An 18,291-nucleotide genomic window follows, 5' to 3' on the forward strand; every position below is an offset into this window, starting at 1 on the left:
CTGACACAGGCACATCATTCAATATCTATGGTGCACTTAGGAAAAATAGGTTCATTTTAAATCACCACATGTGTGTTGATATTTTTTTTTCTGTTGTTCTATATTTTGCTCTTATATGATTTCTCGTATTAGGAATTTGTTACTTTTCGCATACCCCTTGAGATCAGAGCACAGGGTCAGCCATTGTACAGCACCCCTGGAGCAATTGAAGGTTAAGGGCCTTGCTCAAGGGCCCAACAGAGTAGGATCTCTTTTGGCAGTGATGGGATACCAGCGCAGATCCTTAGCCTCAGAGCCACCACTCCGCCCTCATGTGACATGCCTCACTACTGCATGGCCTTGGGGGGATGTCTTGGGGGAAAGCACTTTGTGAAGGCTCAGGGCAGTACCCTAGAGAGAGCTGAGTGACAGGGTCAGGGTGAGAGGGGAGTGAATGGTAAAAGAGCAGGAGGAGATTCCTCCGGAGAAGTGGCTCCTTTGATAGGTCGTCTCAGTGTCATAGACTTATACCACCACTTGTAGTCACACAACAACATGCTGCACTGTGGCTTGAATGTTGCTAAGCTACGTCGGGTATTGTACTCATGGTCTGTACTACTGTAGGAATTTCTGAAGGTTTGCAAAATGTGTTTTTCTTGGTTTTTCTTTGCGTTTCTGGTGGGACCACAGGAATGGGAGGTTGCTTCTGGGTCTTCTAGGCTGCCATTTGAATACATCGGCCCTAGAATATTGTGAAGTTCAGATAATATGCTGAGCTAGGCATTGCTATGAGGTTTTTTTTTTTTTTAGATTTTGTGACAGATAGGGGGCAGTATCGCTCCCTTGAACCCCTGTCCAAGACTCCAGACACCAAGTAAAAGTCCAAATGTTGACTTTATTCATACAGCACAGTGCACAAACCACCCTCTCTTCCACAATACTCATTAAACACACAATAATCACACTAATAAACTCTCCACCACTCCCTGACGCGTTGCTCTCCTACCACCCAGCTCAACTCGCCGTCTGGGAGCTCCCACCATCCTTTTATAGTCTCTGACCCGGAAGTGTTCCAATCTCCAGTCCATGTGATCTTCTATCACTTCTGGGTCAGATCAAAAGTCCTTTTCTTCACCCCGGAAGTACGTCATTTCTGCCGTCGCACTTCCGGGTTATAGGGCACATATGACTCTTTGCTCCTCCCTGCAGCTCCCTCTTGCGGCCCCTGGGGTATCCAGCAGGGCTGTGGATGAAAACTCCATTGTGTATAATTCCCTGCTGGTCTTCGGGGCTCCTCCATACTGCAGTGTGGGCTCCATCTGACGGCCTGGGGGTATTGGCCGGGATGACAAGCTGGCCATAGACCACAATTTTAAGAAGTCCTCGGATCCATTGCATAACTTGGAAGGGGGAAATGGCAAATGACTGAGATTTTTGATGTTTTTATTTATTTTTTATTTTTTTGGACTCCTAAAGTCCTTGGTGCTCCTTTCGTGTAGCCTGAAGAGAGAAGGGGACAGGACTTGGGTCATTATGTGTTTGTAATTTGTATGGATTTTTTTCTTTTTATTTGTGTTTCATACTTTTTCACATATACGAACTAAGACTTATTGGTGTGCTTTTTCATATCAATGAATAACTTTAGCTTTTGGAAAGAACTGATATTTTCATATCACCTGTTTTTATTAAAGTACGGTTTATTTTGTAACACCTTGCCTGTGTCTCTTTAACTTTTACTAGTTTATCCTCAATACAATAGTTGAACCGTTGCAAGGCCCATGGGGCGTATTGAGCATCACACTGACTTGTCTTTTGACTTTGTGTTGCAACTGACTGTGGATGCCTCAGAGGTTTATTTTCTCCAGAGATTCTGCTGACTGGACTTTTTATTTTCTTCTCCTGTAATTTTACATTCCATTGATGTTAATCAGTTTGGAATTGCTTTGTTTTGCTAAAGTGCTTAAACACATATTTCTGTGTGTATGTATTATGTACTTAGTGATTTGTAAAGTTGTAATTGCATTTTACCTCTTCACTTGTTAATAGCGCTCCAAGTCTGCGCTCAGTGAAGAGGGCTGGGCACAAATTAAATGAATCAAACTGAAATAAATGTTCCTCTACATTGCCTCCCTCAATTTTCTTTCACTGAATTGAGCTCTAAGTTGTTTATTTCTACATCTGTCTCCAGTTTTGTCTTTCCTTACCCTCTGTTTTTATTTCTTACAGATCTGTTTTGTAGCAGCTGCCTAGCTGTGAACGCAGACGCCTAATGACAATGGACAACGCACCATATACCGAGATGGATGAGCTGCAGAGTCGGGCCAACCAAGTAACCGATGAGGTTGGTGACCAAGCATTATTCTTAGCACTGTCCAGTGACAATTGAAGAGCCAGAAGAATCACAGGTTGCCATTCTAGTAATGAGGGGAGAAACAGAAGTCAAGAGGACTTACAGTATCTATAGTCTGAAATGAGGGCAGCCTATCAGTTTAGGCCAATAGGACACAATAATGGAAGGTAGCTAGTGATGACAGAACTGGGTCACTGTTGTGGTGGTGTTGGGCATAGGCCTCAAAATTCCAAAAAAGCAAGACGAGGAACCTAGAAACAGGCCTCAGCCCAGGCAGGCAGACCCCAAGCTCAAGAGGTAGGCTTTCAGGCCTGTATAGACCAAAAACGGGGCACTGGATTTAAAGGTTTAAAAAAACCTTTAAACATCCCAAAAAACAAAAATGCTCTTCAAGGAAACTGTAAAACCCTTAGCTCAAGGATAAGTCCAATAAAGTCCCTTTATAAATTAAGATTTTGTTTTTATGAAAAATCAAAAAATAAATGAAAAACTAGAAAAAGTCAAGAAAAGTAGGAAAAGGGATACCCAAAATAGCAAAACAAACAAATTCAAAACCATAAACCAGTAGCAAAATGCAAAACTTCAATGGCACTCCACCTCAATATAAAGGCTGAGGGTGGTCTCAAAGAGTGAAATCATGTTGGCCCTGCCTCATGGTGGTCCATCACAAAACACAATCGAATAGATTCAAACCACTTTAATACACAGTACATGCATTCTAAAACATAACAATAGTAACACAAATTACATAAAAACAAAAAACAAATGAAAATTAATTCAAAACTGACAAAAATAACAATTAAATGGAAAATAAACATAACATCGACTGTAACATAACAGCTGCTCCAACTGATGTAGTGCAAACAGACAGCAATCACATTTTTAACAGTCTCTCTTTCTTTTTAAAGGCAGCCTCAAGATCTACTATTTTATGTCCTGTTATGTATCTTGTTGTTTGTCTGGGCGTCTGTGATTTTTGTTACGGATTTCACAGATGGTGCACTGAGAACATTTTCAGACCCCTTCACTTTTTTCACATTTTGCTATGTTAAAGCCTTATTCTAAAGTTAACTTTGTCGTACCACAACCAGCAACACTCAATACAAAGCAAAAACAGTTTATTTATTAAAAATAACTGAAATATCACAGCGAGACAAGTATTCAGACCCTTTGCTATGACCTTTAAAATCTGGCTCAGATGCATCCCATCATATTGATTATCACCGAGATGTCTGGAGTCCAGCTGTGGTAAATTCAGTTGATTAGACTGTCTACACTTGTCTATAGAAGGGCTTACAGTTGATAATGTGTATCAGAGCAAAAAACAAACCATGAGAACAAAGAAATTGCCTGCAGAGAGTAGCCTCCTTAGCGTTTTCTTGAAAAAACATGTAAACAGTGTTGCATCTTTCTATTGTCAAATGTGCAAAAAAACTAAAAGTACAAAGTCAGAAGTGTACAAAGCATAATAATGATACAAATAATAGCAATAATGAATAATAATAAAAATAATTATACCGTATATACTGTCAAAACATGTTGTTTGTGTGGTATATCTTGAAGCACAGTGAAATACACAATCCAAAGCCATATTCATGACAATAGTGCTGTGATTCCATGTGGATTTTTTTCCCAAACTGATCACTGCACATGTGCAATTGATACGAGCGTCACTTTTGGATTCATCAGAATCACTTTCGATTTCACTGTCTGTTTCAGTTTCATTACCTGAAGACAGATTGACTTCATATCACTGTAAAGAGCGTGCAACACCTTTTCACATTTCTTACAAGACACAATTATGAGGCTAGGAGTAGACCTGTCTGCACCGCTGCCCAGGTAACACTCAGGCCTGCTGCATATGTAAGACACTCCAATAACGTTTCCTGAGCAACGCTCGGCACTAACGCTGTTGGCACTTTTATAGCCTGAGTAACCCTTGGGTCTAACGCTTACACAAGAACTGCCTATACAGTTGCCTGAGTGACGCTCAGGACTAATGCTTTTAGCACTGTTTTCACAGCTCAAGTGTTGCTCAGGTCTAACGTTAAGGAGATTAAAGACAAGATTGTGCTCCCAAGAGCATATTGACCTCTATAGTCCTTAAATGGAAGTTTCTAGGGGTGGCTACCTGGCCAAACTGAGCAACTGGGGGAGAAGGGCCATGGTAAGTGAGGTGACCAAGCACCCAATGGTCACTAGGTCTGAACTCTAGAGAACCTCTGTAGAGATGGTTCCAAAAAGTCACTGCAACACTCCGCTGATGTGGACTTTATAACTTAGGAGTGGCTTAGGGACAACTTTGGGAATGTCTTTGAATTGCCCAGCCAGAGCTTAGAAGTGAATCCAGTGAAACATCTCTGCAAAGACCTCTAAATAATTTCCATTAAACCTGCCAAAGTTTAAGATGATCATCAGAGACAAATGGATGGCAGGAAAGAGAGACATCCAAGCTCCTTCTTGTACCTGTTACTAGTGTTTATTTATCACTCTTATTTGTATTTGTACAGATCAGCTGGTATATTTGATACTTTCCTCTTGGTTTCACTACACATTTGTTTATGATGGTGCATGCTGTGAATGTCCCTACGCAAAATAACCATGGACTAATTTAACATCCATTCACCCATCCATGTTTCCAGCAAAACCAAATGGAAAACAAAAGCAGCTGTGGAAGAGGTCCCGGTCCCTCACTAGTAACAGAGCCAGTCCTTACTCATTAAACTGCTGAACTATGGAATAAGCACAGCTTATGGGATACAAGCCAAAATACCCAAAACAAATGTGAGCAGAACTTAAAATATTCACACAGACAATGACCATGATGTGAGGCAGCAGAATCACAGCATGATGGCTTATGATTAATTACTTTCAAAGTTTGACAGGCCAATTATGAATTTACAGTTTAATTTTAGACATGTATAGATTGGAAATCTTATCTCATTTTAACATTGGAGTGTTTTTATTGGATATGAATGCAAATTTTAAATAGCCCCCTGTAGTCATTGTCAGATAGATCCTGCCTTATACCCAGTAATACCAGCTGGCTCCAGTTTTGAGGACCCTGACCTAAAACAGCGGCTTAGAAAATACATGCATGGATGGATGGATAGATTTAACTCTCGATACTAAGACCCATGTTGATGGATTTGTGTCACTTTTTGTATTTTCAGTCTCTGGAGAGCACACGCCGTATGCTTCAGCTTGTGGAAGAGGTGAGAAGACCCTGAAATGCACACAGCTCTGCCCTTTGGTGGACACACAGCATATATCCACAGCTCTTTGTTATACTGTTTTAGTCTTTTGTTTGTTTTGATTTTATGTACTGAGAATGTGGTTTGTGGATGTGCTGTTCTGTGGATGTGTTTGTATATATGAGCATGTCTTCATTTTAAAACAGATGTAGCAGCTAAGACAGTGGACTTTAAATCTCAATTGTTGGCTCAGTTCCTGTCTCTGCCTGTATGATCCTGAGAAAGTGACACAATCTGTAAACAGATGCTGTGTACTGGGACCTTGTACACTGCCTTGGAGAAAGGCATCAGCCAAATATACAACAACAACAACAATAATAATAATAATAATAATAATAACTAGGGGGCCTTGCCCCCTGCTCACTTCATTCACCAACAACCCTGCCTGTGCTACGCGCTAGCATCTTTGCGGTTCTGTCGCTCGCGTATGGGGATGCGGATGTACAATTTAAACAGATTTTTATTTTTATGGGAATTGTTACATATGCATCAATGCAATGTATAACTGCCCATGATTGAATTTTGTTTCTTTCTCTCTTTTAAATAAAACAACTTAAATAATAAGACTTTTTCCAATGTTTGGCTCTGAGATTTGTTGTCTTTGCAAAAGCTATTCTAACCGGAAACTGTTAACTTTCTAATATATATGGCATATCAAGATCTCCTTTTTTGTCTAATGTTATCCGCGGAATATGTAATACATTACTTTTCTTGGATACATCCTTCTTTCTATAGTTATAAATATATTGTAAGACCGGACGTTGTTAACGGTTGTAGACATTCTTTGGGATATTGTAAGTTGTTGTTTTCATCTTCCGCATGATCACTACCAGCTGTTTCAGCATAGTTTATTGATACCGTATTCAACCAATATGCCGTGTAACTGTTCATTTTTGGACGCATTTAACCAATTTGATGTGTAACCAATCGACATTTTAGGCGTTACTTTGTTTGACTTCCTTGATTCTCTGTAATAGAATTTTGCATGTACTGTTTTTATGTTGATAGCCCTTTGTGATGAAATTATTCAATAAGATTTAGACATAATAAACCTTCTTTAACAACTTTAAGTGAGGAAAACATTAAAATGTATAAGAGCTGAGAGTACAGGAAGTGTGTCTGACAAAAGCTTTCACATGAATGAGAGGTGAGATTACCATGTGCATGGTTAAAAATGGTAGAGAGGACGGCGTAACTTGAAAAAAGCTCAAGGCAAAAGTCTCAGCTCGTGGGACTTGAGAAAATCTCTTCCAAAAAGTCTTGTCGCGTAAAAGGATTTTTTAATATAATAATAATAATAATAATAATAATAATAATAATAATAATAATAATAATACACTTACAACTCCTCTCCAAAGATTAGGGCTTAGAGCCTCAATGCCTTACCTTGGTCTTGAAGCTCAGCGGGCAGTAGACTGGTTCTCTTTATTTGAATTGCTGGCCCTGTATATCCTATGGCAACACTTTAAGTTACATTCCCACTTTGGTCAAATTTGTCTAATTTTCTTCCCCAGAGTAAAGATGCTGGAATCCGTGCATTGGTCATGCTGGATGAGCAAGGGGGTAAGAGACACATTTCACCCAAGTCTTTCTACTTTCTTTATGAGGCAGATGAAGTTCTTGCTTCTTATTCTGATAATGACGAATGATGGCCACTGCATATACAGTAAATTTAGAAAGTGTTTGGACCCCTTCATTTTCACAGTTTATTATATTACATAGTGTTGAAACCAGGGGGTGCTCTAGCTCCCCAAATATCCAACATGAGCAGGCACAGACACAAGTTAAAAGTTCAAAGGGTCTTTATTTGTGGGAAAACTCTTGTTTTTAAGTGTTCCTCACCACCACAGCCACAAGTACAACACAGGCAGTGTTGCACATAATAACCTTTTATCTTTCTTTGTTTTCCACTACCTCCTCCACTCCTTCACACACGCTTCATCCCTCTTCCTCCCAACTCTGGCTCCCTGATGTTAGGCTGGCAGCTCCTTTAATCCAATCCCCAGGAGTGCTTCTGGTGTAATGATGGTACATCTCTGAAGCACTTCTGGATGAGGCTGGAGCCCTACAGCATAGGGACTTCCAAATCCTGCAGCTCCCCCTGGCAGCCCCTGCTAGGCTGTCCCCTGAGACTACAATATCTAACATGCCTTGTGGGCACCCACCCAGGGATCCGAGCCCCGGCCTGTTGCCATCTAACATCCTGGGGTAGACAAAGTCCTGAATAAGCTGTCTCCACCTGTCCTTACAACTTAAGGGTGTCCCGGCTGGGCCTGACTCCTGGCCATCTTTCATATTAGTCTTATGCTAAAATGATTTAAATTCATTTTTTCCCCTCACCAAACAACACGCAGTTCCCCACAATGACAAAGCAAAATGAGTATTTTAGTATTTTTGTCACATTTATTTAAAAGAAAAAAATGAAATATTACACTGACACAAGTATTCACATCCTTTGCTAAGACACTTAAAATCTGGCTTAGGGGCATTCTATTCTACTGATCTTCACTGAGATGTTTCTGCAAATGGATTAGAGTCCACCTGTGGTCAATTCAATTGACTGGGAAAGATTAGGAAAGGCACACACGTGTCTTGTAGAAGGTCCCACCATTGACAATGAGTATCACCTTGAAAACTAAGAAATTACGTTGAAGGATTGTCTGCAGAGCTTTGATGCAGTATTGTATCGATCTGGGGAAGGCCACAGAAAACTTTCTGCAGCATTGAAGGCTCCCAAGAGCACAGTGACCTCCATAGTTGTTAAATGGAAGACGTTTGGAACAACCACAACTTCTCCTAGAGCTGGCCACCTGGCCAAACTGAGTGATATGGGAAGAAGGGCTGTGGTAAGAGAGGTGGCCAAAAACCCGATGGACACTCTGGCTGAGTCCCAGAGAACCTGTAAGGTGATGGGAGAAATATTAGACCAACCTAGCCAAACATGGGCCATTTAGTCCAACAAAGCTCGCCAGTCCCAGCCACTTAATTCTTCCAAAAAGAACATCAAGTCTAGTTTTGAAAGTTCCTAAAGACTTAATGTCTATTACACTACTTGGTAACTTATTCTATGTCTCTCTGCTTCTCTGTGTGAAGAAAAACTTACTAAGGTTTGTGCAAAATATACCCTTAACAAGGCTCCAACTGTGCCCCCGTGTTCTTGATGAACTCATTTTAAAATAACAGTCTCGATCCACTGGACTAATACCCTTCATAATTTTAAACACTTCAGTCATGTCTCCACTTGCTCTCTTCTTGCTTAAAGTAGAAAGGCTCAGCTCTTTTAATCTTTCCTCATAATTCAACCCCTGTAGTCCTGGAATCAGCCTAGTTGCTCTTCTCTGGACCTTTTCTAGCTCTGCTATGTCTTTTTTGTAACCTGGAGACCAAAACTGCACACAGTACTCCAGATGAGGCCTCACCAGTGTGTTATAAAGCTTAAATAGAACCTCCTTGGACTTGTACTCCACAGGTCACGGCGCTATATAACCTGACATTCTGTTAGCCTTCTTAATGGCTTCTGAACGGTCGGGAAGTTAATGGTAATGAGTCCACTACAACTCCTAAATCATATACTTTCAAAATGAAGACAAGATTCCAGAAGCACAGCCATTACAATGACACTCCATGGATCAGGGCTTTATGACAGAAATAAAAGCCTCTCCACTTGAAGTTTATGAAAAGGCACTTAAAAGACTTTAATACTTTGAGAAACAAGATTCTCTGGGCTAATGAAATCAAGATTAGTGTCATGTGTTAAGTAAGCTGGGCCACTGCTCATCACTTGTGCAATACCACTCCAACGGTGAAGCATGGTGTTGGCAGCATCATGGGGTGTGGTTGCAGACTGGGAGATGAGTCAGAGTTTTGGGAAAGCTGAACAGAGCAAAGTTCAGAAGTATCTTTAATAAAACCTCACTTCAGAGTGCTGTGGACTACAAACTGGGCTGAAAGTTCACCTTCCACAAGGACAATGATCCTAAGCAGAAACCCAAGACATTACAGGAGTGGTCTAGGGACCACTCTGGGAATGTCCTTAAACCTAATTGAACAATTTAAGGAGAGACATGAAAATAGCTGTCAACCAACAGACTGCATCCAACCCGAAAGAGCTTTTGAGAATCTACAAGTAAAATAGCAGAAAATCCAGGTGTGTCACGTCATACCCGAGACGAATACAGGCTATAATTCCTGCCAAAGGTGCTCCAATGAAGTACTGAGTAAAGGGTCAGGATACTTGTGTCAGTGAGATATTTCAGCCTTTTATTTTTAATATATTCATGAAAATTTCTAAAGTCCTGTTTTTGCTTTGTCATTGTGAGGTAATGAGTGTTGCTTGATGTGACGAAAAACTGAATTTAAGCTCTTTTAGCACAAGGGCGCAACATAGCAAAATGTGAAAAAAGAGATAAGGGTCTGAATACTTTCAGAAGGAACAGTAAACGCCATACATCATTCTAACAGTGGGCTACAAAAGGTATAGGTAATGAAAACCCAAAATCCATGTGGTAACAATATGGCTGCTCACTTTGCTTAGAGGCCATTGTGTCTCCTTAATCTTATAAAGTAGTTTGTTTTGCCTTTGAAATGCACTATTTACAGTTATCATTTTAAATCATTAGCTTCAGAAGTTTTAATCCACTTATTTTTTAGCAACTAATTAACAATGATGTGTGTACAGTTTTTATGTTCTTCTTAAAAATGTGTAAGATTTCTAAGTGTCCTGGTATGAGTGTACCCAGAGATGGACTAGTGCCCCCTTCATATTTAGTTCATACTATTGGGATAGACTCTAGGAGCCCCAAAATTTGATTAATTGAAGAGAATGTATGCCTGTTAATTTCTACAATTACTGACTGAATGAAGACAACCCATCTGTTTTAGTAAATTAAAATAGAAACTGCAGGGTCTGGAAATTCAGCCTTTGACAGGTTTGAATTTCACTGTGGGAATTCCATTAAAGGCATGACAAGAATTTAAAACCAGTAAGCTATATAAGTTTCTTTTTCACATAGAACAACTGGATCGTATCGAAGAAGGCATGGACCAGATCAACCAAGACATGAAGGAGGCTGAGAAGAATCTTACAGATATGGCCAAATGCTGTGGGCTGTGTGTGTGCCCTTGTGAAAAGTAAGTACCTGCCAATCGTGCAGTGGCATAGCATGTAACTGGGCAGCAGAGTGACTGCTGATGATTCTGGAGGCCACAACTATAAGATGGAAAGTAGTATGTGGGCCATCAGGTGGCCACGGTTGAGTAGAATGAGCGGAGAGTAAAGGCTATGTCACATTAGATAACATTTCCATTGCTTTTCAGTTATAGCATTCATTTACATAATCTTAGAGAATTAAAGGGATTCATCAGTGAACTTTCAGGAAGCTGGTCACATAATATGACATGCCCAGTAAACCACTTCAACTAGTCTGCGACTTGCTCCGATAAAAAATAGGTTCGATTTTTCCTTCAGTTGCAGTGGTGCCTCTGTGTGCATGAGAGGTGACAACAACAACAACAACATTTATTTATATAGCGCATTTTCATACAAAAAAGTAGCTCAAAGTGCTTTACATAATGAAGAATAATAAAAGACAAAATAAGAAATTAAAATAAGACATTAGTTAACACAGAAAAAGAGTAAGGTCTGATGACCAGGGAGGACAGAAAAAACAAAAAAAAACTCCAGATGGCTAGAGAAAAAAATAAAATCTGCAGACTTCTGCCTTTTAATCCATCACTGTTGGAACATCACGGTGCTTTGAGTAGATGCCACCACCAAAAGGACACCGGAAAAAGAAACAGAAGAGATAGCAGAGTTTAGTTCAGATTTTAGAGCCACCATGAATTGTTATTATAATGAATTGGATATACAGAGTATCAGGATTAAATTACAGTGAAGTTATAAAAAGGCCATGTTAAAGTAATGTGTTTTCAGCAGTGTTTTAAAGTGCTCTACTGTATCAGCCTGGTGAATTCCTATTGGCAGGCTATTCCAGATTTTAGGTGCATAACAGCAGAAGGCCGCCTCACCACTTCTTTTAAGTTTTGTTCTTGGAATTCTAAGGAGACACTCATTTGAAAATCTAAGGTTACGATTTGGAATATAAGGTGTCAGGCATTCCGATATATAAGATGGGGTGAGATTATTTAAGGCTTTATAAACCATAAGCAGAATTCTAAAGTCAATCCTGAATGACACAGGCAACCAGTGTAGTGACATCAAAACTGGAAAAATGTACTCAGATTTTCTTTTCCTGGTTAGGATTCTAGCAGCTGCATTCTGCACTAGTTGCAAATGATTTATGTCTTTTTTGGGTAGTCCTGAGAGGAGTGCGTTACAGTAATCTAGTCAACTGAAAACAAATGTGTGAACTAATTTCTCAGCATCTTTCAGTGATATAAGAGCTCTAACTTTTGCTATGTTTCCTAAGCGAAAAAATGCTGTCCTAGTGATCTGATTAATATGCGATTTAAAATTCAGATTACAGTCAACAATTACCCCTGAGCTTTTTACCTCCGTCTTGACTTTTAATCTTAATGTATCCAGTTTATTTCTAATAGCCTCATTGTATCTGCTATTGCCAATCACTAAGATTTCAGTTTTCTCTTTAAAAAGAGTTGTCATTTCGTGACAACCAATGAACGCTCATCCGGAAGTATAATACATAGAATGCAGTGACAAGGAATAAGGAAAGTGGGTGTTTTGAATCTCACAAACAGAAAAGAAGCTCATCTTGTCTGATGTGTCATATTTTTGTACCACAACAGAATAGAAAAAAAAAATGGCTGAGATTGTGGCTGAACCCACTGTACCAGTTAATCCATCTAATGGCTGTCAGAAAAAAGGGTAAGCACAACTGTGCTAAAAGGTTAGCATGTGATCATGAAATGTGATATAACCAGTGATTTGCAGTCAATTAAACTAACATGGTTCACCAACATTAGTTCACTGGTTCACTCTTGACAAGAAGTCGCATAGTGTGACATCGGCTTTCCTGCAAAGAGTCGAATCAGGGTGAAAGGTGTTTACAGCTGGGTGTCTGTACATGTCGTTTATTAGGGGGAGAGATGGAAGCTGGATCCACAATGGGAAGAAGGCAAGCCAGTAGAGGCAGTGTGATACTCTAGCCAATGTTCTGTTGGGAAACCTTGGGTCCTGGCATTTATGTGGATATTAATTTGATATGTACAGTATTATCTACCTAAAAAGTGTTGCAGACCGCATATTCACCTTCACAACGGTATTCCCTGATGGCATTTGCCTAGGATAATGTGCTCTGTTGCACTGCAAACATTGTTAAAAAATGGTTTGAGGAACATGACAAAAAGTTCAAGGTATTGACTTGACCTCCGAATCTCACAGATCTTAGTCTGATCAAGCATCTGTGGAATGTGCTGGAAAAACAACCTCGTAAGTTGTAGGATTTAAAGGATCTGCTACTGACGTCATTGTGCCAGATACCAAAGGACACCTTCAGAGGTCTTGTGGAGTCCATAAAACGATGGGTTTGGTGGTTTGAGGAGGGCCTACAAAATATAAGGTTGTGGCTGATCAGTGTATAAAGCATCATAAATAGAACACAAAAGAAATTCATCAGGACAGATTTGCAAACATTAATGGGGAAGATGACATCTCTATCAATTAATCCTTGAACACTCTTATAAAAATCCTCCATGTTACTTGAACACAACATTCTTGAATCTGCTTAATCTTATTCAAGATGGCAAGTTTACAATAGCATTTGCAGGACATTGCAGGGATTACTCACTCAGATGGGGTCAGTTTAGAGTCATCAGTTAGCTTTTTACATGGGGTCAGTTTAGAGTCATCACTCATCTTAAAACATAATTTTGAAAACAAGTCACCTGAGAAAAACCCTTGCAGATACAAAGAGGACATGCAAAGTCAATGTAGACAGAAACCAGGCATGAGATTTAAACACAGGATGCTGGATCCATGAGACGATAACACTAAGCTCTGTGGCACAGTGCAGTCATTGATTGAAATACGTATGGCAGCAACTGGTAAGGTTGAAAAGGAGTTCTTTTAACAATGGAGTTAAAAATTGATTGCCACTTAAAGACTCTGAATTAAGGATATTAATCAATAAAATAACACACATCTAGTTGTGTCTGCATAGATTAGCTTCAGGGTACTACATTTTTCTTCCCACATTCCTAAAGACGTGCAGATTAGGTTAAGTCAGCGTTTCTCAAACTTAAAGTATTTGCGACCTGAGTTTTCATGACAGTTTTAATCGCGCTCCCCCTAACATTTTTTTGAAATGTAGATAGATATTTTATTATACCTACTTAAATTTTATCGACATTTATGTAACTCTATATTTATTGTTTTAGTATCAGAATGTAGTTTAAGTTAATTTGCTTTGGTTTCAACAGAAGTTTTTTTCATATTTTTGATTCTTGTTTTCTTTTATTCACATCTTCGCACCCCCCTTTTTGTTACTTCACGCCTCCCCTAGGCAGGCCCACCCCACAGGTTGAGAACCACTGGGTTAAGTGATCTAATGTAATAAATACAAGTTTCTGATTCAGAAATCCACGCATATACCCTACAATTCTGAGAAAACAAAGCTACCCAGATTCTTCGAGTTGTGACAAGTTGTTGACTTTTCACCTTAGTCAGTTGTATAACATAAAAAACATAACCTGGTCAGCCGGAGATGCCATTTTTGTGGTGAAATTGCATTTGGAGCAAAATGGTGCAGGTTTAATATATTTAATTTTGTCTCCATTTTCACAAAAAGTACAGGTTATCTTTAATTGCTTTTTTGCAGACCAACTAACAAATGAACAGTGATAACACGTTTCTCTTAAAAGTCCAACCAGAAATCTACATGAATGCACTGAAGGGGGGAAAGTGAAATGTCACAAGTCGGTGCTCCGAAAACTGATAGTATGTGGATGCAGGACCATACTTAATTACATTAGTCAAATGGTGCTCAACAGTTAACCTTCCATGATTTCTTTAGCAAGAGGTAACTGAAATCTTTTACTGTGGAAAGTTCTACAGAATGTACTGTAAAGAGAAAGCCAGGCAAATTAAGTGCTTTGGGGCACCTTGCGGCCAAATCCGTATAATTGAAAAAAATATTTTACAGAAAACGCATTGTGACATTTGAGTCCCTTGTCTTGCACCCCAAAAGACGAGGATGAGTCTCAGTACTTTAGCAAAACCAGCTTTATTCAACTTGAAACAGGAACAGCACGGTTACTTATTGTAGCGGGATCTACCATTCTCCTATACACACAGACACAGCTATCAGGCAGGATCGTGGCCAGGTTAGTGTCCAAGTAATCCTATGTCCTGGATTTATAATGTTTCTTGCATCACCCACTGATGATGGTACTTATAGCATGACCACGGTCGGCGCGGATTTGCTTTCACGATGAGCCACTGCGGTACTGGGAGCCTGCAGTTGCCCTGGCGACAGATAAGCTGTCTTCCACACACGCAGCAATCGTGCTTCGAGATGCTCTTCGGCGTGTCGTCCTGTTGGGGAGAGTCCCAAAAGGGTTTAAAAACCTTATATCTCCTCCCTCAGCTTTGTCCACACCAGTGTGGGCAAAGTGACCATCCAAGCCAGGCTCGGCTAGTCGGGAGAGAACATCAGCATTGGTGTGTGCGGACCCGGGACAGTGGTGAATATCAAAAACAAAATCCTGCAAACTGATAGACCTCCGAGTGAGCCAGGCATTCATATCCTTCTGTTTGTTCAGCCATTGTAGCGGGGCATGGTCAGTCACCAGGGTAAACAGTCGTCCCCAGAGATAGTAACGGAGGGCTTCCACCGCCCACTTAATCACTAAGCACTCCTTTTCAGTAGTTGAATAATTATGCTCCCTGTGTAGCAGCTTTCTGCTGAGAAACGTGAAGGGGTGTTCTTCCCCCTCAAAACATTGTGAGAACACCGCTCCTAAACCAAAACTGCTAGCATCTGTTTGCATAATAAATTCCTTTGAAAAGTCAGGATTGTGCAGAACAGGGAATGATGATAAAGTGGCTTTTAGGTCTGTGAAAGCTCTCTTACAGGCGTCGGTCCAGACTACACTTTGATTCTTTCTGCCCTTTGTCAAGACAGTGAGGGGGGTGGGCCGATGTGCAAAATTGGGAAAGAACCGTCTGTAATATCCCACAAGCCCGAGGTAGGCACATCTGCCTCTGTGTTTCGGAACGGGGATATGCAAGCTCCTCCCTCACCTTGTCCACTTGAGGCTTGAGTAAACCCTTCCCCATGGAATATCCCAGATACTGGGTTTCTGCTATACCTAGCTTGCACTTCTTAGGGTTGGTCATCAACCCTGCCAGCCATAAATTGGTAAGCACCGCCCGAAGGTGGACAAGATGAGATTCCCAGTCATTACTGAAAATGACCACATTGTTAAGATAGGCATCTGCGTATGTAGAATGGGAATGCATGATCTGTTCTATTATTTGCTGAAAGGTCCGCAGTTCACCAAGGGAGTGCTGTAAATTTAAACAAACCATCCGGAGTGGTGAACACGGTCTTCTCACAACTAGACTCTTCCAAGAGGACTTGCCAATAACCCTTTGTGAGGTCAAGGGTGGAGATATATGAAGCCTGCACGAGCTTTTCCAACAGCTCATCAACACGCAGCATCAGGTACACATTAAACTTGGAAATCTTATTCAAACAACTAAAGTCAATACAACACTGAACCAAACCGTCAGACTTTGAGACAAATACAGTTCACTTTTACTTGGCCAAATAACGCCTAATTGGAGAATCTGTTGGACTTCCTCGTGTATCACTTTCCTTGTTGCCTCTGGTAGGCGATATTGAGGCACCTGTACTTTAACATCTGGCTGAGTAACAATCTTGTGTTCTACAATCGTCATCCAGCCAAGCGTTGCTGAAAAGACATCCGCTTTCTTGGGTGTCAGTTAAATCACCCCCAATAGCGACTTCAGTCTGGGGGACTGCTGCGGCTGTGACCAGGAATTTGTGACATTCATGCCACTCCTTTAAAAGATGCAAAATTTGTACAGGTTTCCTCCACCCGGGAATTCTGACTTTATAATTCACTGAGACATACACTGTTCTATCACTGCCGGCCCTTGCCTGAAATGTATGTGGATCAGATGGGATCAACACCAGCACGCAATCCCTTTTCTTAAACCTGTGGAGTTTACTTTTCTTGTCCTAATTATGTTTTTGTACCTCCTGCTGATGTTCCACAGCAATAGAGGACAATCTTGAAATCTGCTCTTGCAGAAAAATGACTCGGTCAACAAATCCCCCCCTCAAAGGGTGTCTTGCGAGTTCCTGTACATTCATCCTGAAAAATGTCCTGCACGGTCACGATCTTTTAATTTCTCACCTTAGCATCATGACTTGCGCATTAATGGGATGTTAACAGCTTATGGTTAACAAAAGCAGCTTATTCTCACCAGAGGCCCTTATCACAATATGAATGCAGTAACGTGATCGGATTACATATGGAGAACTGGGCACTGCTACAAATTGCCATTTTATTTTGGCAAAAATATTTTAAGTTTTATATATGTACGCTTGGATGGAGCGCCCCCTCAGTCAGCTAATGGCTTCCAGCACGGCAAGCATTATAGAGTGAAGCTTGGCAAAGATATTCATGTCATGAGAAGTGACAACAGGTAAGCTATATAAACTGACAAAAAAAAAAGTTTTTCAGTTAAAAGGGAACTAAAATAGAATCTGTATGTCAAATTCAACACTTTTGTGGTTTAATATGTTCATCACATTAATGCACATTGTAACAACGACTTGGTGATATAAATTATTTTATGCAGGATATGTCATTTAGCTGGTCTGGCTACATTTCTCTGTTTGATCAAAGGTGTTGTCATTTCCCAGTTCATCAGAAATGTCACGTATGTGTGGGTCAGAGTTTCCTCAAATATATGCAAGCTGTCACATCAAGTTTTCTGTTTATTCTGGTTCTTCTGTGGTGGCAATCTATGCCACCACCACCTGATCGAGGCACCATGCAGCACCCTGTGTTGATATACTGAAGGTGGGGGTCTCAGCTGTCCACAAGATCAACATCATCAATTACTATCATATGAAGCCTGAAAACAAAGAGGACTGATTTACAAACATTTATGTTAGGTAGAATGCACAGTGGAGGCTGGGTAGTCTTTTTGGCCTTGGAACCCCTGCAGATTGAATTTTCTTCTCCAGCCAAACTGTTGATATTTTGTTTTGGTCCTCGCAGCCATCTAACCTTACCTTTATGCTTTTGTTACTTATTCTTTAATTTTATGCCTAATCGTATTTGGATTTCATTCATTCTTTTGTCATCTTGTAAAACACTTTGAGCTACATTGCTTGTATGAAAATGTGCTATAGAAATAAATGCTGCTGCTGCTGCTGCTGTTGTTGTTGTTGTTGTTGTTGGCATTTGCATGGGAATTTCAGTAGGCACATTTTGAGCCTCATTTTGTGAATATGCAAGCTTTAGGTCAGAAATAATATAGGTAAGATCTTAGGAAAGACCTGTTAAAAACAAGTTTGCCCTAGCCAGGGACTGAAGTGAAAACACAAACTCGGTGGTAAATACACAACAAACCTCAAATGTTCCAAGAGGTGTGTCAAGGAAGCAAAAGACCATAATAAATTCAGGCTAACAAAGAAGTCTAGTGTCTCTGGATTTCGATCCATTCAGAGGCCATGGTGGATCAGAGCCCAA

At 40.3% G+C, this 18,291-nt stretch overlaps 1 protein-coding gene across 1 annotated transcript in view; it reads left to right on the top strand.

Moving 5' to 3' along the window:
* zgc:101731 (SNARE_SNAP25N and SNARE_SNAP23C domain-containing protein) overlaps positions 1 to 18,291 on the top strand; it is a 45,437-nt gene that overhangs the window by 18,258 nt on the left and 8,888 nt on the right. The window contains exons 2-5 of the mRNA XM_039772876.1: positions 2,206 to 2,320; positions 5,503 to 5,544; positions 7,098 to 7,146; positions 10,596 to 10,713. Coding sequence (XP_039628810.1) covers positions 2,249 to 2,320; positions 5,503 to 5,544; positions 7,098 to 7,146; positions 10,596 to 10,713 — 281 coding nt within the window. The 5' untranslated portion in view covers positions 2,206 to 2,248. The remainder of the gene's footprint in view (positions 1 to 2,205; positions 2,321 to 5,502; positions 5,545 to 7,097; positions 7,147 to 10,595; positions 10,714 to 18,291) is intronic.

The sequence above is a fragment of the Polypterus senegalus genome, chromosome 12, assembly GCF_016835505.1.
Source record: "Polypterus senegalus isolate Bchr_013 chromosome 12, ASM1683550v1, whole genome shotgun sequence".
Classification (NCBI taxonomy): Eukaryota; Metazoa; Chordata; class Cladistia; order Polypteriformes; family Polypteridae; genus Polypterus; species Polypterus senegalus.